Source organism: Heterodontus francisci, chromosome 30, assembly GCF_036365525.1.
Source record: "Heterodontus francisci isolate sHetFra1 chromosome 30, sHetFra1.hap1, whole genome shotgun sequence".
Lineage (NCBI taxonomy): Eukaryota > Metazoa > Chordata > Chondrichthyes > Heterodontiformes > Heterodontidae > Heterodontus > Heterodontus francisci.
The window spans coordinates 15,607,466-15,632,194 of record NC_090400.1 but is presented as its reverse complement, the minus strand read 5'-3'; the positions used below and the strand labels follow the sequence as shown (position 1 = coordinate 15,632,194).

Sequence of the window (24,729 nt, the reverse complement as noted above, 5' to 3'; positions counted from 1 at the left end):
TCTTGGAAATCCCTCTACAATTAATGTAAAAGAAAATGTATCCCCTGAATTTGTGCAAATGCAAGTTCAGGACTTCACAAAATAGAATACAGTGCAGAATAATTTTTCTAAAGTCAAAGTCTGGGATAATTTCTTAAATAAGTTACATAATAAGTCTATTTATATTGCACTAAAATAAAAGCAAAATACTGCAGATGCTGGAAATCTGAAATAAAAACAAGAAATGCTGGAAATACTCAGCAGCTCTGGCAGCATCTGTGGAGAGAGAAGCAGAGTTAACGTTTCAATGACCCTTCATCAGAACACCTGACCTGAAACGTTTACTCTGCTTCTCTCTCCACAGATGCTGCCAGACCTGCTGAGTATTCCCAGCATTTCTTGTTTTTATTATTTATATTGTACATGGTTTTACGTTATTTTAGCTTTAAAAGCCCTGTACTTCACTGCATATGTATTTATTTAGTAGTTTCAGTATAACAGTATTCACATAGAATAAATATTTGTGGCCTGGAAGCTAGCTATACATCTTCCTTTAACAAGTAAGAAATGTATTTTAAAATTCAGATAGTAATTTTGAAAGATTTTAATTAAGTCAGAAGGCGGCAACTGTGTATATGACATGGAGAAATATATTCCGTACAAGTAAACTTATTTCTGGATAAGCAAACAAAAGCTATATGTATTAGTTTGTTTAAATGCATAACCAAAATTTACTGTTAGAAAAATCTGTAATAATTTAATGCATAATTCTAATTCTCACTGCGGTGGCATTTCTAACTAATTAGAGTTGATTTTAGAAGGCTTCGGGACTTTAGAGATAGTTCAACATTCCACTCCAGTTATCTATTTTCATTCTTTTTAGATTTTAGTTTTTTGAAGAGTTAAATAACTTAATGCGACCTTTCAGCACCATTTAAACATGGCCATGAACTAGAAATCAACAAATTACAGAAGTATCGTCGATGCAGAAGCATGGACTGCTTATTCTTGTACTACTGCAACTACTTAATTATTCAGTGGCTTCTGCAATTGGAGATAAAGGTTGTGAAAAATTAATAAGCTCATTGCTTTTCAATATAAAACTACAAAAATGGTTCCAAATATGGTCATAAAATGCTGATTCTAGTAATGCAAAACAAGTGAATGCAGAATTATGATCAGATGCCAACCTTACTCCACTTTCCTATCACTTCTAATCTTAAAAAGTATGTGTTAATTTCAAAATTTATTTTAACTGCACTGATTTGGGAAGATTTACCTCAAAAAATCAACCTCCAAAAATAATTGGTCAGAAACATGTGAAATTGATACTTTAATCTCCAGAAATACATCTTATCTATCTACCTTGATGCACACGATAATCTAGAAAAAGTGGAGTTAACCCTTACCGTCACAGCATGTACACAAAGTTGTGGGCAAGTTTCTAGCCCTTCTCTAAATATGCTATCAGGGAATTTAAACAAGAATTAAACAGCAAATTTTTGTTTGACAGTCTTCAAGCTAATGCAGATAGAACAAGACTTATAAAAACTGGCCTCCAACAGACCAAATAAATGCACAGCCGCAGTTTTTTGGGCATTGCTCCAGGGTGCAATTCATATACACATTATATATTGTGCGCATACAAATAAAAATGAATATATACTGTATATACTACACATACAAACAAATAAATAGCGCCTCAAGAAACAAACAGGTACAATTAGATTACAATAGCTAAGACCAATAGGACTAGGGTGGGAGTTAGGTGTGGACAAGAGATACCGTAATTTTAAACATGTGACACCGATATTTGACATTCATTTATTTACCATACTGGTAAATCAATAAAGACATTCCAAAACACTTTTGTTTTTTTAAACAAAATTCAGCAATCTTTAGGACTCAATGGCCAAGATTAGTTCACCTCCCCCCTTTTCAGTTTAGAGTATTCCACAAAAACAAAGATTTTATTGAAAATAGGTTTTTACCTAAAAGTTAGAATTTACTGGTGCACACATACTGATCTGCTAATGAATGTCATTCACATCTTTAACTAATCTCACCCATATTCAAATGTCCTCTTATATTACAGCCCCAACTTTGGTCTCGAAGCTGCAGAAGTGACATGGTTCTGTCAGAGGAACCAAGATCCATTTTAGGAGATGGTTTTCCTAAAGCTCTGACAGAGAAGCAACGCATCAGGTGCAACGTAAAAGGGTCACAAACAGTTGCTGTAGATACTGCTGCCCATCATTCTTTCTGCTTGCGGTGATGCAGTCCACAATTTGTGGGACCAGTGGGGGAGCGTGTGCGAGCTGTTGTCTGAACAAATGACTTGTCGAATGTTATGTTAGGTGCACGACCCTGGTTTCAAAGCTGGTTTTATTTTTGAGACACGCTAACCTTAACCCTAACTGAAAGGGAAACTGAAACAAACAGAAATTGAAACCAAAACTTCAGGTGGGGAAACTTTCAGGTACTAATCAGTTTTGAAGGCATGGAGCCAACCGAGCTCAGCTTACAGGGGAGTACAGTGCGGGCAGGCTGAACAAAGTGAAGGCTGGATTCAAGAGCTGGCAATAGGCAAATATGAACTGCTGCATCTGTTTCTGTTACTTAAGGTAACTAATTAACCAGACCTAGCCGTACAGTGCACAGGGTTGTCACCGAAGGGCTCAGTTAAAAGTAATATTGGTAGATCCACACCATCATCGCAAGCAGAGCTAAGGAGGCTGTGGAGAAGTGCACTGTTTTGGTGAAGACCATACCGTGAGTTTGGGTTGCAGGGGAACTGCCATCTGATGAGAATCGGCAGCTGCATCCTGGAAGACAGGAGCTGGAGATCTACCTGAGGAAGTTCAGAGCTTTGAAGAACTTTGTGGCTGTAATTGGTGCCATGTATGCTGAGTGGACAGCCCAGTAAATCAGTGAGATCTATTTTAATTAATGCTGGAGATTTAAAAAGAAATTATTTAAGTAAACTTTTAACTTTTTCTTTGTCTCTCTCAATCCCATCTTTCTATCCCTCTATTTAGTTTTCTGTACCTGATTTGGCATTGACACTTCCTGGTTTAGACTCGGCACTCCTCATTAATGATTCTTCAATCTGATTGGTTAAGGAGATAAGCAGCTGCTTACCCTGTTCGGACTGGTCTCAGATCCCCTGTAGAGTGTTACACCAAACTGGCTTTCTAATAACCACAATTTCCAATCCAAAGTCCAATAGAAAGACTGTGAGCAAGTGTAACTGTAATGAATGGTTGGGCTCATTCATTTGCCACAGAACAATATCCAGCCCAATATATTCTCAAGGTATAATTTTAAAATGGATGCATGAAGGGGAACCCAAATGTGTATGCATAAAAATTTATGTTGGCGGCAGAAAAAGGTTTAGACGGCTGTTTATAAAGTATTGGGAGCCTTGGTTTCATTAATAGAGGCATAGTGTACAAAAGTGAGAAAAAGTTATGCTAAATCTTAATAAAAATACTGCTTAGGCCTTAGCTGGAGAGTTATTTTCAATTCTAGGAACTGCACTTTAGGAAGGATGTCAAGGCCTTGCAGAAGATGCAAAGATTTACCAGAATTGTATCAGGGATGAGGGACTTCAATTACATAGAGATTAGAGAAGCTGGAGTTGTTCTCCTTAGAGCAGAGAATGCACTGCCTGAAAGAATAGTGCAAACAGATTCAACAGTAATTTTCAAAAAGGAATCCGATTAATAACTGAAAGGGAAAAAAGTACAAAGTGGGACTAATTGGATAGCTTTTTCAAAGAGTTGTCACAGATGCAATGGACTGGAAGGCCTAGCAAGAGGTCTACAGTATTGAAAAAAAAAACAATTTCTAAGCTGTAGGATTTCTGCAAGGTGCACAATCTTTTCATTTCAACTCTTCAATGACATTTTGGCATCACTTTTCTGCTGCTGGATCACTTTCTCCCTTGATAAATTTGATAAACACATTTATTGTCAAGCTTGGCTGACAAACCGGACAATACTATTGTGATTCAAGTTTTAATGAAAACCAGGCTTGGACCTGAAACAGGCTATAACTAACTGCAAATAAAAAAAGGAGCTCACAGCCAGACCATCCATGCCAGTAGGAAAAAGAATGCTAGATTGAACAGACAGAATAAAATGTAAATGACACCCAAGTGTGTGCTAATATTTACAGAAGATTTCAAGACAAGCTTTGGTTAAAAACAGCAAGAACTACATTTTCCTGTGTCTGTTCTACGCTATATAAGCAAAATTTCACGAAAGAACTTTAAGTACAATTACCAGATATTTACCGAGCTAACTAAAAGTTGCATGATTCTGGCTGCACATGTATTCATCTGAGGCAGACAATACACTGGAATTAAGCTCTGGAGCAATTTGTCCACTGAATTATTTTAACCCCTCCACATTTGCACATCTTCTGCTCATCCACAATGCCCATATCAGCTGGTGGTTTAATATCACTTCAATATACCATGTATATTAATTATGGTATTAAATTTATACTTTATCTTTGGATGTTACACCACATACTTGAATGTAAAAGTTCTACCAGATTTATGTATGTGATTTTTTTTAAAAAACAAGTAATTCTTCAGAAGACTTTCACCTCTGAGGTTTCATCTATAAAACCAGAATGTGACAAGGGTTTTAGAAGACATCAGTAACAATCGATGGCACAGCAGCATCAACACAGCAAGGCTTCAACAAACATTTTTAAGCAAACCAAGTTGCCAGAAAGAACTGTTTGTGCAAATAGCTTGATAATTGGCTTCGCAAAAAGGAATGCACAAAAAGACATTGCAGTTAGCTCGAACAAAGACTTCTATTCTCAAAGCAAATCCTTTTGAAATTAAGAGACCAAATTCTGTAAAGTTTAAGTTGAAAAACTCATACAGACCCTCGGTTTTCCGAAGCCCTATTTCACTGGATTGAATTCATTGATTCAGTGCCTAAACGAATTCGCTGGTTAGATGTGCCCCGCCTTTATGTAATTTATACAATACACAAATCAGAATAAGCCAATATTAAAGGATTAGCTGCACAAATCCATTTATACACAAATTATAGGAATGTTTAACTTGCAACAGATGCCTTGAGCTTTGGTTCATCCTAATAGTTTTTGTTCTGATCCCAGACATGCAAATATCCACACTGGAACACAAGATCCTAAAATCCACAGTACTTTATGTTCATCAAATTGGTAGTCAGCAAATGTAATTCAAAAAATTTATTAATGTGCAGTACAAATAATTAAGATAAATAGGTACTTATACATCCCATTTCCTGTGCCAACCAATGAATTCACATTTACTCAAATACATGACAGAATCTCAGGTCAGCACAAGTGACAACCAGCACAAATTATTTCATATGAGCCTTGAACCAAATTGCACAAGTGAAAATGCCCATATATCACAGAGTTCTTTAAGTTTGTATCTGGATGAACTCTTAAGACAAGAAGTGCCACCAACTAGCCATACTTAGCCCAACATCTTTAAAACAAACGATATTTTTAAAAATGCAATACCTTTTTTCTTGGGCCCATGTCCATTGGAAGATCCTTTTCCTTTCTTCGTTTGAGCCCCAAACCATCATCAGATTTCCGCCTGTTGGGATGATATTCCTCCATTTTTGGACGTCCAAGATCTTCAGACTTCCGTCTCCCTCCATCTTCACCTTCTTTAAACTCCTTTAAGAGAGACCCAGGAAGATTGGAGGCGAATTTAAACCCAGGGCCTCTCTTCTGCATGAAGATCGGAAATGGGAATAAACGCACATTACCACCCGCTATTGCAGAGAAGCTTGCGCTGCGCTGCCTGGTGTGGTATGTGGTCTACATGTATTTTACTTTAATGCAACTTTCCCTTTGTGTTTTGTTTATAAGTACAAAGCTTCATACGAAGCAATTAGAAAGGTGGCTTGCTTGCTAATTTTAAGTGAGGGAGGTGGGGAGGGGTGGATAATTGTCAGCCAGGTGCTTGAGATGCACAGAGACCAACCACCACATTGAAGAATCTCTAATTCAATCTATGATATGTCTGAAGCAACCTGCAAGGTTTCTGTTTGCATAATATGGACTCCACACTTTCTCCCCAAAGGAACATTCCCAAAGAGCTTGGGACTCCCCGCTGCCAAGTGTACCAAAACTATGCTAAAACAATAAAGCTAACCAAAGGAGAGCTGCTGTAAGCTGCACAAGCTTCTCCAGCCTTGACCTCATTACCCCCAATGAGACTTTGGCTTGTTGGGTTACTTAGAGACAAGGTGGAAAAAAATCCTACTTCCAGTGACAGGACCACCCCTCTGGGTTCTAAGCCAGCAAAATCAATCATCAGTATCATGGAATTCTGCAGATTAGTCTGGCTTAGGTACTGGCTTGCCAAACCTATCACTTGATTACAAGTAGTTTTGTTTGAAATTTCTATTGCCAGGCTGGTCACCAAATATTTTTGGAAGTATGATAGAAACACCACTTCCTCACTTTTGTACTGCAAACATCTTGAGATAAAGGTCAATATTAGCCTTTTTGGTTACTTTGTGTTCCAGTGCACTAGCCTTTAGTGATTTATCCACATGGACACCTAAATCTTTGTTCCTCCACAGCTTCTAGACACTCAATTAAGAAAATATTGAGTTGTCTACCTCGGATCTATAAACTGGAGGAAGGGAAGAAAGAAGCAGGGTAGGGATGGGGCGAAAGATGAAAGATTCTCTCCATCATGGGAGATGGAGATTATACAGTACAAGTAAAATTAGAAATATTTGTGTCAGACTGTACAACAAGCAGAATTTATTTCTATTGGTTTTAGCTTCAAATAATTTCTGATCAGATAGTAACATGGTCCCAAATATCATCTTAGTTGTGTATAGAAGGTTTGATATTCTTTTTAAATTGGGAATTTCCTTTATAAAATCACTTATTTTATCAGTACTTACTTTGCCCGTTTTTCCTTCCTGGTTACACTTTGGACATTCCCAGCAATTTGGCAACTCATCATTTATAAGTCCTTCAGACTCTTCTACCTGATACAAAAAAAAATTATTATACGCACACACAATTATCAAAACAACTGCAGATTTAAAATAATCAGGTAACTAGAGTAGACGTCGTTAATACCTGGTGTATGTAATGCACATCAGACTGAAAAATAGTTGGCTATATTGGTGATTTTTAATAAAATAAAAATGCTGTGTGTTTTGGTTGAAGGAAAAGTTTGAACAATAATCAGCTCAATTTCATAGTACAAAGTTCAGCTGTTGTAAAGTTTATTAGCCACTGCGCGTGTTTCAATGCACCTGCTCAATCATTTTCGACTCGAGTACAAAAGGAGAGTGATGTCACTAAGAAACATACAGACCTCTTGCTTACATGACCCTTCCTGTCCAGCTGAAACAAGCATTCAGAAATCTGAGCTCCTTAAAACAAGTGTCACATGGCAGATACCAAAATAAGTCCAGATTTTAACAAAGCATTAGTGAACTTATGTATGCAGTGATGGACTGCCAACTTACCTTGACTGAAAGGGGCCAATTGCACACAAGTCCAGGACAGGCTGATTTTTTGTATCCTGGACTACAGCAGATGACAAAGTTCTAAGACTCCCTGATGAAGTGTCAGTGATAAAGACAAATCTTCCCAGCATGCTTAAGTAGCTCTTGCAGGGGCTGCAGAGCTGCCTTCTTGGTAACGGTAGGTTGGTGCATAACACCTCAGACGTAGGCAGTTGTGCCTACGGGTATTTCTGTGGAACATCTCATCCTTCTATCTCCAGAGTGGCAACAGGAACTCGATAAGCATGTCCATTCTACAAGTTTAGCTGTTTAAAGACAGCTTTTAATTTGATTCCGTTAGATGAAAAAATAGTGCATGTATGTATATATTTTTTTAAAAAGCAACATACCAAATTGAATCCCAGAAAAAGGAAACCCTCTCGTAAAAGCTCAACACATCCGTAAGGATCTCATTCTCAAATGCACGTATTTCATACGGGCCTTCTGGGACAAACCACATAAAACATCAAGTCGGTAAGCACTAACCTGATTTTCATAGCTTTTGAACACTTAATTAGGTTGTCATGTGTCCGCAGCATGAGGCTCCAAACAATTCCAGTCAGGGAGTAACTGCAAAGCGCCATCATAAAACTTACCATATAATTCTAACATTTCCCTCCAGAAATGAAAAAAACCACCAAGTGTAGAGAGTCGAAATGCAACTGTATTATATTGGCAGCTGCGAATCATGTATTATCCCCTGCAAGAAGCCCAAATATCAGCAATAATTGGCATTTAGCACCACTTCTCTTTAGTCTCTGGTCCTAGGAAACCATTAAACGTCCCATTTATGCAGAATAGATGCAGCATTATAGTCAATGAGGTTGAATGAAGCACTTCTGTGGTACTTTTTTGGAAGGCATAAAACATAGCAATTTTAATTTCCATATTTTGTCAGGTATTCAAAATAGTAATTATTTCATGACAGATTTCTCTAATTTACTCATTGCAATATTCATTATTGTGACAATCATTTCACCTCTGCACTATCCACTTAAAACAACCTGTTGCTCATTCACACAGTTCAAATGAATCCTATCAAAAATATTTCAAGTATGAAAGATGCAAGAATACTTTTAAAATATGACCTGTCAGGTCAACTAGGTCAAGCATACCTTTAAACATCCTGGGTGTAAGATTTCATTGCAGATGGAGCATTCCATTAAGCTAGCGTTAAATTTCTCTGCTTCATCCACCACATTGTCTTCCTTTCCTGCCTCACCACAAATCTTGCAGACTGCAGTGTGGGGTAGCACAGGCTGCAGAAAAAAAAGTGATAGAGATCAATAGATTCTAGTCATAAATAATACACAATGTAAAATACACCATCCTTAATATCATGCATAACCTTAGCTTAATGTGACATTTTGGAACACAGGATAAACTTGGTGATGACAGTGCATGTAGCAGCACCAATGCAGTATTGCCAAGTTCAATGGGCACAGGTTTAATTCCAACTTTTGACTTCCTAATCTCAGCCATACAGCATGGATAATCATTGAGCAGAGGCCAGAAATCTATTGAGGAAGGGAACCTGGATGGAGTGTCTATGTCAGGCTATTCCAGTGTGCTTTACAGTTATCAAAAACAGTACTTCTGTGTGCTGTAATTTGTTGATTATTCTCACACTATTCCCAAAGGAATTACTAAACCTAGAGAGAAGGGGCAATTGTTGATGTGAACCTACACTCCACTGGCCCTTGTACTGCGACAGAGCTCATTAGTGCTTTTGCAAGAATGCAAAGCTTTAAGACAAGGAATTAACCATGTTAATATTTGGCAACCAATTTTATACCCATCTCAAAAACAAAATTGCTCCCTATGTTACTGCCCAGCTATGGGACAAGGATTTAGGTCTACAGTTAAAGAAAGAACCTATACATACAAAAATAAAGAAGTGCTGGAAATACTCAGGTCTGGCAGCATCTGTGGAGAGAGAGACAGAGTTAACGTTTCAGGTCGCAACGTTAACTGTTTCTCTCTCCACAGATGCTGCCAGACTTGCTGAGTATTTCCAGCACTTTGTTTTTATTTTAGATTTCCAGCAGCTGCAGTATTTTGCTTTTATTAACCTATATATACAGTGCCTTTCACATATTCAGAACATCTTAAAGCACTTCACAGCCAAGGAGCTACTGTTAAAGCGTATTCACTATTGTTTTGTAGAAATGCAAATGCCAATTTGTGCACAGCATGGTCCCATGAACAGTCATGAAATAGATGGCCAGCTAATTTGTTTTTGATGGTGTTTGTGGAAAGAAAACTCTCAGTCACAACAGGAGAATTCGGTCCTGTTCAAAGAAAATCGGACATGGTCTCTATCACATCCTCTCGCGAGGGCAAAAGGGACCTCAGTTTAATGTCTCATCTGAAAGACTGCAGAAGTTTTTCAGTACTGCACTGAAGTTCCAGCTTACATTAGGCACTCAGATCCTGAAGTGGAGCTTGAACCCACAAATCTTCTGTCTCTGAGGATGTATCACGGAGCCAAATTTGACATGTTCAGTTATCAATTTCCATGGTGCCACTATGTCAAGTCACAACAAAAATCTGAAGTAGTTATTCCTGAATTTTTCTCTCGTGCCTTCCGGCAACTGGTTGCAGAACAGCATTAATGGAGGTCAACAAACAAGTTGTGACCTGAATTCTTCTTAAAATGAAAGATTCAAAATGTAAAACTTGATGATCATGCAAGTATGTTGCCAAGTGAAACGAAAAACTCCCCTCCCACAGAACCTGTAAACGACCCAGACTGTCTTAGTGGTGGTGTGGCTCTCACTTTGGTCTGTCCCCTTACTCCTCTGGCAATTTCTCCTCCTTTGTGCACCGCCTTGCTCCACCTCTCACCTCTCATTTAGGATCCTCGTTCTCTGCTGTCCACCCAACCACCATGCCAATTTTCTCAACCAGCTATCACTGCTTTCCTCCCTTATCCTCTGCACTGAGCAACTCTCATCCTTGATGATTTTAACCTCCATCTCAATTCAACATGTTCTCTCTCCCCAAGTTCACTGCCCTCTTATCCTCCCTTAATTTCACCCTCCATGTAAAACTCCCAAATGCATATTCACAGGCACCTACTTGACCTGGTCATCTCACATGGCCTCACTACCCCCACAGTATCAATCACAGATAAGGCCATCTCTGATCACATTCTTTTATTACTCTCCACCCACATCCTGCTTTCCCCTCCAAATCCTACTTACTTTTGTATCTGCACCTGGAACAATCACTTAGAACTGCATTCTCAAATTCCTTTGGCTCTCTGTTCACCATATTTCTGCAGCTACCAATCTGCTTAACCACACCCTCACCTCCACCTTAGACGACCTCGTCCCCATTAAAACTATTACTCTCTCTTATCCCAGCCGTTCCCACTGGTTCGGCTTTCATCTCCGCTCCCTTACATCCAAGGGACGCAAACTTGAACAAATATGGCAGACAACTGGTTTAGCCATTTACCACCAGATCTGGCTGGATCACATAAAACACAATCGGGTCTCATCTGCAAAAACTGCTCACTGCTCCAGGATCATCCTGAAATGCAAAGCTAACTCTTGACTTCTTTTCTCTACTACAAGCAGTCTTCTTAAACACCTCTTCACTTCCCTCTCTTCCCCTAGCTCCCTGGAACAAACTGCTTTTAAGACTACCCCCTGCCCTAACAGTGAACTTGTTTCCTTTAGTTTTTCTCCCATCTGCCCTCATGCCCTCGCTGATCTCCTCTTGTCCATGAGACCAACCTCCTGCTCACAAGACCCTATTTCCACTAAACTAGTGACCATCTAAGTTTCCTTCCTGGCCCCCATGTTAGCTGACATTGTTAATGGTTCTCTTGCTTCAGGTTCTATCTCTCTCTCCCTAATCTGCTGTCATCAACAATCTCCTGAAAAAAAAAAGAACACCCTTGACCCAACTGTCCTTGCAAACTACCACTCCATCACCAACCTCCTTTTCCTCTCCAAATTCCTTCATCATATTACCTTCCAAAATCGTGCCCATCTTTGCTGGAACTCCACATTTGAGCTGCGCCAATCAGATTTCCACCCCTGCCACAGTATCAAAACAGCTCTCAAAGTCACAAATTACATCATATGCAACTGTGACAAAAGCAAACTATCCCTCCTCATCCTTCCCAACCTGCCTGCAACCTTTGACACAATTAATCACACCATCCTCCTCTAATACCTCTCCATCGTCAAACAGCTGGGTGGGACTGCACTCGCTTGGTTCCATTCTTATCTATCTAATCAAAGCCAGCGAACTGCCACCAAATGACTTCTCTGTCCATTCTGCAAAGTTACTCCTGGTGACACCCAAGGATCTATCCTTGGAGCCTATTTCTCATCTACACGCATCCGAAAACACGCCAGTTTCCACATATATTGAAAACACCAAGCTCTACCTCACCAGCACACGTCTCACTCCTGCCACTGTGTCTAAATTTAGAAACTGCTTATCCAACATCCAGCACTGGATGAGCAGAAATTTCCTCCAAATATCGGGAAGACTGAAGCCATTGTCTTTTGGTCCCCGCCACATATTCTTCTTGCCACCAACACCATCCCTCTCCTTGGCAACTGTCTAAGGCTAAACTAGACTCTTCACAACCTCTGTGTCATAGGTGACCCCCGCCCCCACAAGATGAGCTATCAACCACATATCCACCCAGTCATTAAACCTCCTTTTTTGACCTCTGTCCCGACTTGGCTCTTCTGTTGCTGAAACACTCATCCAAGCCTCTTACCTTCAGACTTGACTATCTGAGATTTCTTAGCTCTATCTAGAACATACCGCTGCTGTTGTTTAGCAATCTCAGCCCTGTGTTGTAGCTACACCAGGTTGGCACCTCATTCTTAGGTATGCCTGGTGCTGTTCCTGACATGCTCTCCTACACTCCCCTGACTTGATGGTAACGGTCAAATGAGGGATATGCCAGGCCAAGAGGTTACAGATTAGTAATCCAGAGGCTGGGACGAATGCTCCAAAAATATGGTATAAATCCCACCACAGCAGCTGGGGGAATTTAAATTGTATTAATGAATAAATATGGATTAAATTGTCTGGCACTCCCATTGTGCTAAATGGTAGATTCAGATCCGACCTAGCAGCTCAAAACTGGGCATCTATGAGGCACTATGGGCCAACAGCAGAACTGTATTCAACCACATCACATGGACTGCAGCGATTCAAGAAGGCAGATCACCATCACCTTCTCCAGGACAAATAGGGATGAGAAATAAATGCTGGTCTTGCCAGTGATGCTCACATTCCATGAACGAATAAAAAAAGCAAGTCATCAAAAACTCTGCTATCCGTCCCCACCTCACCAAATGCCATTCACCCATCACCCCTGTGCTCTCCGACCTACAATGGCTCCCGATTAAATTTAAAAATTCTCATCCTTATTTTCAAATCTCCCCATCTCTGGCATCTCCTCCAGCCCTCCGAGATATCTGCTCTCCTCTAATTCCGGCCTCTTGAGCTCCTGATTTTAATCACTTCACCACTGGTGACTGAGACTTCAGTTGCCTAGACATTAAGCTCTGAAATTCCCTCCCTCTCCACCTCTTTCCTCCTTAAAACCTATTTCTTTGACCAAGATTTTGGTCACCTGCCCTAATACCGCCATATGAGGCTCATTTTGTTTTATAATGCCTCATTGAAGCACCTTGGGACGTTTTATTATGTTAAAGGCACTATATAAACACAAGCTGTTAAAAGGGGTTAAATTAAGTGGGGAAGTATTAAATAAAGTCTTAAATATAAGATTTAAATGCATTCCTTAGATTCTACATTACAATACAACATAATGCCGCTTGGAAGTAAAGGCTCATCACAGTCATTACCCAGGTGAAATGTAATTGCTTGCACAAGTCAAATGAGCTCATTGTTTAATTAGTTTTAGTTGTCTAATAGCTTTGGAAAGATCCAACTGCCAGTAGTAATACTGGATCACCGCCATTACAGCACTTGATAATTATATTTAAACAACTAATCTTCATGGAGTGTATTACAGTAAACTTTCAATAAGGTCTCTAGTAAAAGGAATTTGAAAAGTTCAACCTTTCCTGATCCATACTCTTAACCCTTGAACTGTATATAAAAGTTCAACGAACAAGCTAGCACTTTTAAAAGATTAATTGTAAATTTATTAGAATGGAGCCTTTCATTAATGTTATTACTTTGGTTAGCGTCTAGACTAATGTGGGGACATACACCATCAACCAGCGTTATTTCTTGCAGTGATTCAAATAGCATTCAAGTCAGATCTGATCTAACTCTACCACTGCTTCAGGTTTATTTTCTCAGCTTCTCTCTTCTTTCCCTCTACATTACAAAAGTATTTAATTGGTCACAGTATTTTGGGGCATCCTGAGGTCATGAAAGGTGCTACATAAATGCAAGTTCTTTTCTTTATTCTTTGCCACCCTTCAGTGCCTTTCTCCATTTCACCTTCATTCTGGTTGTAAAAGCAGGAACTCTTTCATCCATTCTTTAACACTTCAAAAGTGTAACAATGGGACTCTGCAATTTTTCCATTGCACCTTCCGACTTCAGCAATTCTTTTTCCCAGTTATCTCCATTAAAAAGTGATTGTCAGGTGAGCACTGTCAACATTTCACATCGGATGACAAGAAATTGCACAACATATTTCACTTCCTTGTGCATCTGAAGCAAGAAGTCCCATCACACCAGTAACAATATAAAACAGCTTAAATACGCACAGATATGAGAAAGGGGGATGGTATGTGCAAAATGAGGACACATGCGCATACACACGATTAGATAATTCACTATTTTTCATTTAAATGATTGAAAGTGATTAATTTGTGTTTCCATATCTTTACAAAAGTGAATAAAATACATAGTCAGTGCATATGAAGTGAATGTATTACACAAGGAAATGACTAGTTCTATTCATCAGAAATATTTAATGCAATATATTTCTTTAAATGCTCAAAAGACAATTCCTGCCTACGACCAACAGTTCCCCCACTAAAACAAGTTTAGGAAGTAGAAAAGACTGCAGCAATCTCAAAATTAATTACAGGATAATCCCATCACCACTGAAACTGGTTTCCTTGCAGAGCTTAGCCAGAGTAATTAAACAATAAATGTCCTTGTACTTACAGCAATACACTGCCGCTTGATACAGGACTGCTTCATTCTGCCAGGGCCTCCAAACTTCTTCATGTCTTTGCAGAAGTGGCATTCGCCACACTCCGACCGTAAGCAGGCTTCGCATTTGCGACATCGTGTCCTGCGTCTGCGTGCACCACTTGTTGATTTGTGGACAAGAAGTTTGGGTCCCGATGAAGGGGCAGGCCGAGGTTTTAGTCTCGCTGAGGCCCTGGACTGTAACCAAATAAAAAAAACACTTACAGAAACGTGCAACATACAACAGGAAGATTTCATATCAATTACAAAGCCACGTTTTTCCACCATTCACATTCAATGGGCAAAAAAACCTAGCTATTCGTTCATAATAAAGATGCACATTTTTAAAAAAACAAGAGCAAGGGGGAGGCAGTTCTGAACATTAGCACTACCTGATCTCTTTGCATCACACACATATGCAATGTCCCAGCATACTTCAGTTACTCATGATTCTGCAGATGAGATAAATGAAGAACTTGTAATCTATTTTACCAAATAACCCATCAACAAAACAGAAAGCTTTTACAGAGCTGAACTTCCCTATTATGTACTACAGATTTGCTTGGTCCACACATGACTTGATGACTTGTTATGCAAAGCTCCCAAACCTTACCTGACTGGTTACTCTTGTAGAATATAACAAATGCCGATGGCACAGTTTTACAAATGAAACACGTTTTGAGGGCTGGGAATGAACAAATCACAGTTGCTCAACAAATTGCTTTGGCAGGCAAGACAAGTGACTCTACCCTCTGAAACAAGTGCAACAACATCTTTCAAAGAAAGACTTAAATTGATTAGCTGACCGAACTGGGGTCTCAATGTACAGTACCTGCCTGGAGCCTGTGTACAATTAAGATTTTGCATAAGGCAAATGATGGATGTGAAGTTGTCAGTTGTGGATTGGGGCCAAGTAGAGACCACATGCTTCTATGCTAGGGATGGGCAAAGAAAGAAACAAGAATAATAGGGGGCACCAGAAATAATGGGAATTCACATGCCCACCAGCTTAAATGCAAGATTAAAAGTCAGGCCACCTACCTGCTCTCTTGCCCCCATGGAACAGGGAAAAATACATTTTAAAAAGACACAAGATATATTTAAAATGAAACAAAATATAAACACATTAAATGAGAACATGCTGGACACTATGCCAATTGACCAGTAAACCCAGATGTGTATTGCATATTAGCTCATTTCCTCAATAGGAAGGCTTGCCAACTGTGGTTGGGTATATTCCTCGAGGTTTCTTCATACGTTTTCCTACTGCAAACCACCCCACCTCCACACTCCCAACATTAGTCCATTCTTCAGGCATACTACCATCCTATGGCCAATTGAAAAAAAGGAACAGGCTCCATTACTCAATTAGATTCATATTGACTGTCAGTGTAACAGTCCTTCTCACACCCCTAAACTAGCGTTCAAAAAAAAAAATAATTTTGTTTCATGCCCCTATGATGATTCTCCCCTTCTTACAACAGCGTCAATCCACAACTGGAACAGAGACAAATCTTCAATTCCTGGAGACTCCAGGACAATCCTGGAGGGTTGGCAAACGTATTTTTTTTTCCAAAAATATGCATTATTCATAAAAAATCTGTAAAAAACATACATTACAAAACAGTTCCAACTTGACATTCAAGGAAGTGCAAAAGAAATCAGTTTTCTTCAATATAGAACGAGAGTTGCCTCACAACCCTTCCATTTCATTTTACATGCAATGTACATTTGCATTACACAGCAAAACATATTTTGGTGTATACAGCCCGAGGGGTTTTACACAGGTTCCAGGCCCTCTGTTCACTATGGCGGGAGGACCTTACACAGTGGCCTAATCCCATTGAGCCTTCGCGGCAGCTTCCCCAAGCTTTAATGCGTACCTCAGCACGTAGCCCTGGACCTTGGAATGTGCAGTCTGCAACAGTAGGTCAGGGACAACTCTTCGCACTGGAAGACCAGCAAGTTTCGGGCAGACCAAGAGCGTCTTGCATCGAGTTGATGGTCCTCCATCAGTAGTTGATATTTATCTCAGTATATGTCCCTGGGAACAGACCGCAGAGCACAGACTCCTGTGTTATGGAGCTGCGCGGGATGAACCTCGACAAAAACCACTGTATCTCTTTCCACACCTGCTTTGCAAAGACACATTCCAGAAGGAGGTGGGCAACAGTCTCTTCCCCAGCATAGCCACCTCGAGGGCAGTGTGCGGAGGCTGCGAGATTCCATGTGTGCAGGAAGGATCTGGTGGGGAAGGCCCTTCTCACCACCAGCCAAGCCACGTCTTGGTGCTTGTTCGAAAGTTCCAGTAATGAGGCATTCTGCCAAATGACCTTGGCAGTCTGCTCGGGGAACCATCCGATAGGATCGAACATTCTTCGGCAATACGCCCAGACCCATCCTTTGCGACACCGGGGACAGATAGAACCTCAACACATAGTGACACTTGGGATTTGCATACTGGGGTTCTATGCACAGCTTGATGCAGCCACACACAAAAGGTGGCCATCAGGATGAGGGCGACTTTGGGTACGTTTTTCCACCCTTTATCCAGAGGAACATCGTGTCCCTCTGGAAACGCTTCATTTTGGATCTCCAGATAAAGCGGAAAAGGGCTTGGTTGACTGCCAAGGCGCATGAGTGGGGTATGGGTTAGACCTGCACTACATACAACGTGAGCAATTCGCACCTGATGACCAGGCTCTTGCCCGCACTGGAGAGGGAATACTGCTCCCACATGCTCAGTTTATGGTGTACTATGGCTATTCGCTCCTTCCAGGTTTTGGCGCACACGCCAGCCCCTCTGAACCATATCCCCACACCTTCAGGTCGTCTGACCTGACGGTGAAGGGAACAAAGGATTGGTCAGCCCAGTTCCCAAAGAACATGGCCTCTCTCCTGACGCGATTTACTTTGGCTCCCGAGGCTAGTTTGAACTGGTCACAGATGCTCATCAGACTGCAAACTGACGGTGGATCCAAGCAGAAGACGGTGACGTTGCCCATTTACAGGGAGGCTTTGACCAGAATGCCTCTGCTGCCTGGGATTGTCACCCCTCTTATATCCGCATCTTTCCTAATGGACTTAGCAAAAGGTTCGATACAGCAAACAAACAAGACAGGGGGGAGAGGAAAGCCTAACCTGACTCCAGATTTGATCAGGAAACTTTCTGACTCCCACCCATTGAATGAGACTATGCTACTGATGTTTGTATAAAGCAGTTGGATCCAATTATGGATTCCCTCCCCCAAACCCCATTTTGGAGAGCATGTCCATCATATATGTGCGCGATATCCTGTCAAAAGCCTTCTCCTGGTCTAAGCTGATAAGGCAGGTGTCCACCTCCCTGTCCCATACATAGGCGATCGTATCAGACTAGCACGAGGCTATCACCGGTCTTCCTGCCGGGTACATTGCAGGTCTGATCGGGGTGAATTACCAACTCCAGATCATACTGATGACGACTTTGGACAGAATCTTGTAGTCTATGTTAAGCAGTGAGATGGGCCGCCAATTTCGGATTTCTGCCCCCTGCCCCTTCCGCTTGTAGATGAGGGTGATGGTACCTTTCCTCGTGGATTCTGACATGCTGCCAGCCAGTAGCATACTCTTGTATACTTCCAGCAGGTCTGGGCCAATCCAGTCCCACAGAGTCGAATACAACTCAACTAGTAAGCCATCGCTTCCAGGAGTTTTACTCGTCTCGAAGGACTTGATAGCCTTTATCAGCTCGTTCAGAGTTGGCGGTTTGTCCAGACTCTCCTGCATGCGGTCACCTAAGACCTCCGCGATAGATGACAGGAAGGACTGGGAGGCCATGCTGTCCACGGGCTTCACATCGTACAACCTGGCACAAAAGAATTTGCTGATCCTTAGTAGGTCAGACTGCAATGACGTCACCGAGCCATCCTCTCCCTTCAGGCTGCTGATCACAGAGCTCTGTGATCTTTTGGAAGACGAAATTTGAGCACGTCTCATCCTGCAGACTCTGGACCTGAAGATAATCTTGGAGACCTCTGTGGCAAAGACGAAGCCTGCTGGTTCTTCTCCTCATGGAGGTCCTCCTTGACCTCAACCCCCATCAACTGCAGCCGAAGCAGATTCTACATTCTTTTCTGGAGTCAGGGCATTTTCCTCAGTCTCTCACCTTCTGAACACCTTTGAGGATAAAGAACCTCAATGTCCACATTGATCACTTCCCACCAGTGCACCGGAGACTCAAAGAGGGGTTTCCGAGTTCGCCAACTTTTGTAACCCCTTTTGAGTTCCTCAATGTTCTCTGGGGTCAGCAGTGTTACACTGAGCTTCCATGTGCCCCTGCCAACATGCTGGTCGTCCTGTAGACAGCAGTTGGCCAGTAGGAGGCAGTGGTCAGAAGAACACCAGCTTGACATCGGTGGATCTGACTGTGAATGCACGGGACACAAACAGGAAGTCAATCTTGGAACAGGCAGACCCGTCCGGTCTTGACCAGGTGTATCTACGTTGTGCTCCGTCTGCAGGGTTTCTGAAGACATCATGCAGCTTGGCATCTTTTACGGTTTCCATTAGGAATCTGGACGTAGCATCCAGTTTGCTGTCGTCACTGCTGGATCGTCCAACTGCATCAATGATGCAGTTGAAGTCACCGCCTAGAATAACCGGCCTGGACATGCCATAGTCAGTCTCAGATGGTAGCCTCCTCTTGCCACTGGTTTGGGTGGTGATCTGTTCCTTTTTTGGGGGCTTCTTCTTTGCGGTTTTCCTTTTGACCACTTTGCCACTCATCCAACTGTCCCAATGCTGCCTCCTCCTCCATGGATTCTGTGCACTGAAGAGGAGTTTCAGGGCACGGGGTAGGCGTTGGGTTGCTGGTCCCCTTTCCTCTCCTTCTCAGACAGATTTTCCTTGCTGTGGGGAGGGTTGCTGGTCTCCTTTTCAGCATGAGGCACGTTCACTGTTCCTTCCTCCAACCTTTCCTTGGACCTTGCCGTCTGCGCATAACTGAGGCAGTGCTTGGGGCAGGTCTTGTAAAGATGGCCTGCCCGACCACACAGGTTGCAGCACTTAGTCTGTTTACAGTCCTTTGTGTGATGACCTTCCTGCATGCAGTTCTTGCAGACGACTATGCTGCAGTTGGCCACCACATGACCAGATTTACCACAGGTCTGACAAAGTCTAGGCTGCCCCGCGTAGACCAAGAAGCCTCAACTTAGCCCGATAGCGAAGCTGCTCCATTGGCATCAACTTTCATGGTGACCTTGACCTACCGCTTGCTGGTCCAAATCCCAAAGGGGTCCTTGTCCTCGGTGCTGCTGCCGGTCACCTCGATGTACCTGGCGAGGAAAGTGAGCACACTGATGACAGGGACACGGGGACTGTAGAGGTGGATTGTCACCACCCAGTTGCGTTGCGAAGGCAGCGTGAAGTGCGGCTCCACCGTGAGAATGGACAGCTGCACCTTGTTTCCTCTCTCCTTGAACACCTTCAGGAACTTGATACATCCCGCCACATTCGTGAAAGTTACGTCGAAATATCCACTGCTGGGGAAGTCCTGCTGGCAGAAGATGCCTACAGCTAGGAATCCCCAGCATTCGATCAGGATTTTCTTAATAAAGAAGGCGTGGTTAATGGGTGCACCTCCTTCACTATCTTTCACCGCCACCCTAACGGTGTTATGCACCCCCTGGCCTGGAGCTCTGGTGGTGGTTGAAACCATTTTTTGCTTGAAGCTTTCCTGGGACAGGTACTAAAACCCCAACCAAAAGGAAAACAACCACAGTAGATCTCCAATCCCAAAGGGTGAAATGCCATAAAATGGCACTGAAACCCTCCCAAAAAAAGCACAAAAACAGCACCTGCAGGATCAAAGGCCACTGATCATGGTCTCTCCCCTGCCAGGTAAGTATGCTCCAGCAGCAGCAGCAACTTTATCAGTAAGCCAAGATATACAACTGAATTTCAGTAACTTATTTAAAAGAAAATAAATTGCATTCACTCTTTTAGAAAGATTCCATTAAAGATGATACGACCAATTGTTAGTCATGTGTTAAATATCTCTAAATGATCACAAATAATGATAATTACTTGTGCAACAGCACAAATATGTTAAGTCGCATAAGAAATTAACAGTTGACAATTAAAAACAAATCACTTGAACAACACCATGCCATTATGTCCATAGATCTACAGACACCACACACACTTAATGCAGTATTGGCTGCATTCAAGTGGATAATTTTACACTTTGACAAGAAGATGATTACCATGAAGTTATTACACTAGAATCCTAGAACTAGGATCCAGATTTCCTATCCAGTTTTCAGGAGGTAAATACGGAATTCAAACAAAGTTGAGAAACAGTTAGCATCATAAATGATTATGTTCTCTCTTGTGTATTTGGTGCTACATAATAAATTGGAGGAGTGAATGCAGACTAGAATTTGTCTCCAACACTCATTCATTTTTAGATTGATTGGACTGATTTAAGTCAGTGATTGGAAGATGAGGTAGAGAGATGGGTTTACCCCCAACTTCATTGAAACAATCTAAAGTGGAATTATTTTGTCTCACTCTACAGCAAAAAAAGCTGCTTGATTTTGTAAAAAGATGAGGGGTAGCAAACTTTAACTTTAATGACAAAGCAAATTAGCCCAGTATTTGCTGCCAAAACAATAACTAGCAACATTAAACTCATCATGCATATGTAAACATGCCAGCAACTTGTGAATTAAATTGCCAAAAGTCAGTGGATGATTTGTGCTGCTCCATCATTAGCCTCGCAGCTCGCCCTCAACCAACCCAAGAGTTTCATGAGGTTGCTGCATTTGCACATTAATTGTCAAGTTAAGGCTGGTAATTAATACAGTAAGCACATTTTAACAAGCAGATTTATATTTCTGCAATGCCGCCCAACCTCACTACAGAAAGAGAACAATTAGATTTGTGGAGTCTCATTCCTACAGGTAGTAAGTGAATTGTTGTTAAAAGATTTGTAAGAAGTTTTGCATTCTTTTCTCTCCCTCAATCCAATCTTTCGGTCCCTCTCTTTCTGTACCTGATTTAGCTCTAACTCACCCTCCTCCTCCATTAATCCTCTTGGTTTTTCAATCCTTAAATCTCATTGGTTATCATCAAGGTTCCAGATGCCCTGTTGCCCTCACCATACTGTTACCAGCTCACACTGCCAACAACTTACAGGATTAAAAAATTTCAAATTGAAGGGAGGGGGGAGACGTGTAACTGACATCATGAGATGCCCTGCTGCAGCAAAATCAAGGCCACTGTAAAGCACGTATACAATGCCGTGGTGTGCCGTGTACACGCATACAGAGCAGAGTGGTTCTATAGCTGATGCAGGGCTTAGTACTATATATTTCTGGCTAGATAATTATCCAAAAAAAATTAGTAAGAAAGGATATAGTTATAGCATGAGAAAGAAAGGACATCATGGAAGGCAGTATTTAAATTGAACCTCTGCAGCCTGGACTGAGAAGCAATAAAGTCTTTGTCATAATAGTAGGTGTTCATTCAGGTGTCAGCTGTGGCTCAGTTGGTAGCACATTTGCCTCGGAGTCAGAAGATTGCGGGTTCAAGTCCCACTCCAGGACTTGAGCACAAAGATCAAGGCTGACATGCCAGTGCAGTACTGAGGGAGTGCTGCACCTATCAGAGAAGCCACCTTTCAGATAGGATGCTAAATTGAGGCCAACACTATCTTCTCAGATGGGGATAAAAGCAGGGGAGTTATTTCCAACACCCTGGCCAATAATTGTCCATCAACATAACAAAAGCAGATTATCTTCTCATTATCACATTGCTGTTAGTAGGGAGTTTGCTGTATGTAAACTGGCTGCCGTGTTTCCTACATTACAACGGCGACTACATTTTTGGCTGACATGCACTTTGCGATGTCCCGTGTGACAATGTTGAAAATGCTGGTCCATTTAATTAACCAGAACTTACTTCAGAGTTAATAGAGAGCAGGTGACGCTCATTGCAGCTTGTATTTAAGGGATGGGTTTTCCCCCAGTCAGGGGAGTTACTTCTGGACAGGGAGTTCATTCGGAAGGGAAGCGTGGAAACTGGTATTTGTACTTAACTGTGTCTTGAGAATAAAACAGTTGTGGATCACACACACTGTCTCCTGCTTCCTGATTTTGGTGAATGGATATCTTTCAATTGATCACCGTGATCATGGAATGTTCAATATAAACACAAGTTTTTTGTTCCATTATAGACCACCAAATGATGAGAAAGAAATTGAGGGAGAGACTGCAGACAGTTCAAAAGAGATAAGAAATTACAGAATACTTTAGCCATTCAAAGGTAATTTGGGTGAATATTGACAGTGACGTTTAAAATGGGAAAAGGTTCATGGGAAACAGTTCTGTCTGCATTCTATGTGTTACAAATCCAACAAGGGAAAATGTAATCATAGACCTGGTCCTGGACAATGAACCTGGACAAGTTAGTAACCAGAAGATGGGAGAATATTTACTGGCAAGGGATGAGAGAAAGACTTGCATTTATGTAACGACTTTCACAAACACCAGACATCTTAAAGCGCTTTACAGCCAGCCAATGAAGGCTTTTTAAAAGTGTAGTCATTGTTGTAATGTAGGAAACATGGTAGCCAATTAGCACACAAACTCCCACAAACAGCAATGCAATAGTGATCAGATAATCAGGTTTTGTGGTACTGGTTGATATATAAATATTTGCCAGGACACAGGGACAACTCACCTGCTCTTCAGAATAGTACCATGGGATCTTTTACATCTGTCTGAGGGGAAAGATGGGGTCTTGGTCTAACATCTCACTCTCAGCATTGGGGTGTCTGCCTTGTTTTTTGTGCTCAAGACCTGCAGTGGGACTTGGAATCACAACCTTCTGACTCAAGAGGCAAGAATGCTATGAACTGAGCCGAGGCTGACACATGCATGTGATAAAAGCTGACACAAGTGATCATAATTACATTTAAGATTAGAAGAAAAACAATCAAAAACAAAAAAAGGTGCCAAACTACAAAAGAGCAAATTTTATAAGTTTGAAAGGGACCCCAGCCAAAATTAACTGATGGAACAGCCGGCAAATAAAACAGTTGACCAGCAGTGAGAAGTATTTGATTGCGATGAGTAGAGTCGAAATGGAAGCACTTGGGCCAAGAGTAAAAGGGATTACAGCAAAGGGCTGCTTGCCATAGATAAATGAAGATATTAAGGCAAAAATGAAGTCCAAGAAGGAGGTATGTGAAAAATAAGATCAGTAATACAGAAAGAAATCAGGAGGAATACCAAAAGCAATGGAGAGAAGCAATTCTTTTTTTGTTAAAACAAGCACATCAAAAAAGCAGCCAGAATATAACTGCATCCTTTTGGACAGCACCTTGAACTGAGGTCCTGATGCTTTAGTCAGTCATTCAGGTCGATTACTACTACTTCTTAGGCAGTCCCTTGGGAATGAGGATGACTGTCTTCCTCTCCAGGGTTGTGGGTCCTTAGCTGACTGAACAGTCCAATTCTGGATCCGCACATTCCTGACACAGGTGGGGCAGGTGGTGTTTGGTGAGAAGAGTGAATGGGATGATCAAATTTCTAAACGCTCCTTCCACTGTTTGCGCTAGGTTGTTGCCTGGGCATGTCGACGTTGTTCGAACTGGCTGGCACCTTCGCAGATGCTTCTTCGCCATTTTGGGCAGTCTCAGGCAAGAGATTTCCCCGAATCAGTGATGTCACATTTTTTTTCAGGGAGGCTTTAAGGACATCCTTATAGCGTTTCCTTTGCCCATCTGGTAACCTCTTGCCGTGATGGAGCTCGGAGTAGAAAACGTGTTTTCGCAGTCTTGTGTCAGGCATGCGGATGGCGTGGCCCGCCCAACATAACTGACTAGTCATGACCAGTGTCTCCATACTGGGCATGTTGGACTGAGAGACAACACTGATATTGGAGCGCCTGTCCTGCTACTGAATTTGCAGGATCGTGGGGAGGCAAGGCTGGTGATTTTTCTCCACAGCTTTGAGACATCTGCTGTGCAGTGTCCATGTTTCCA

The 24,729-nt window shown here is 41.6% G+C and overlaps 1 protein-coding gene across 4 annotated transcripts in view; it reads right to left on the bottom strand.

Annotated features, from left to right (window-relative positions):
* Window positions 1–24,729, bottom strand: part of LOC137346594 (lysine-specific demethylase 2B-like) — a 174,186-nt gene that overhangs the window by 94,695 nt on the left and 54,762 nt on the right. For 3 of the 4 annotated variants that reach the window (XM_068010123.1, XM_068010126.1, XM_068010124.1), the window contains exons 2-5: window positions 14,673–14,897; window positions 8,654–8,797; window positions 6,924–7,010; window positions 5,515–5,730 (exon numbers count right to left, since the gene is read on the bottom strand). In XM_068010123.1, the coding sequence (XP_067866224.1) occupies window positions 5,515–5,730; window positions 6,924–7,010; window positions 8,654–8,797; window positions 14,673–14,897 (672 nt within the window). The remainder of the gene's footprint in view (window positions 1–5,514; window positions 5,731–6,923; window positions 7,011–8,653; window positions 8,798–14,672; window positions 14,898–24,729) is intronic. The other variant, XM_068010125.1, reaches the window with a different exon arrangement.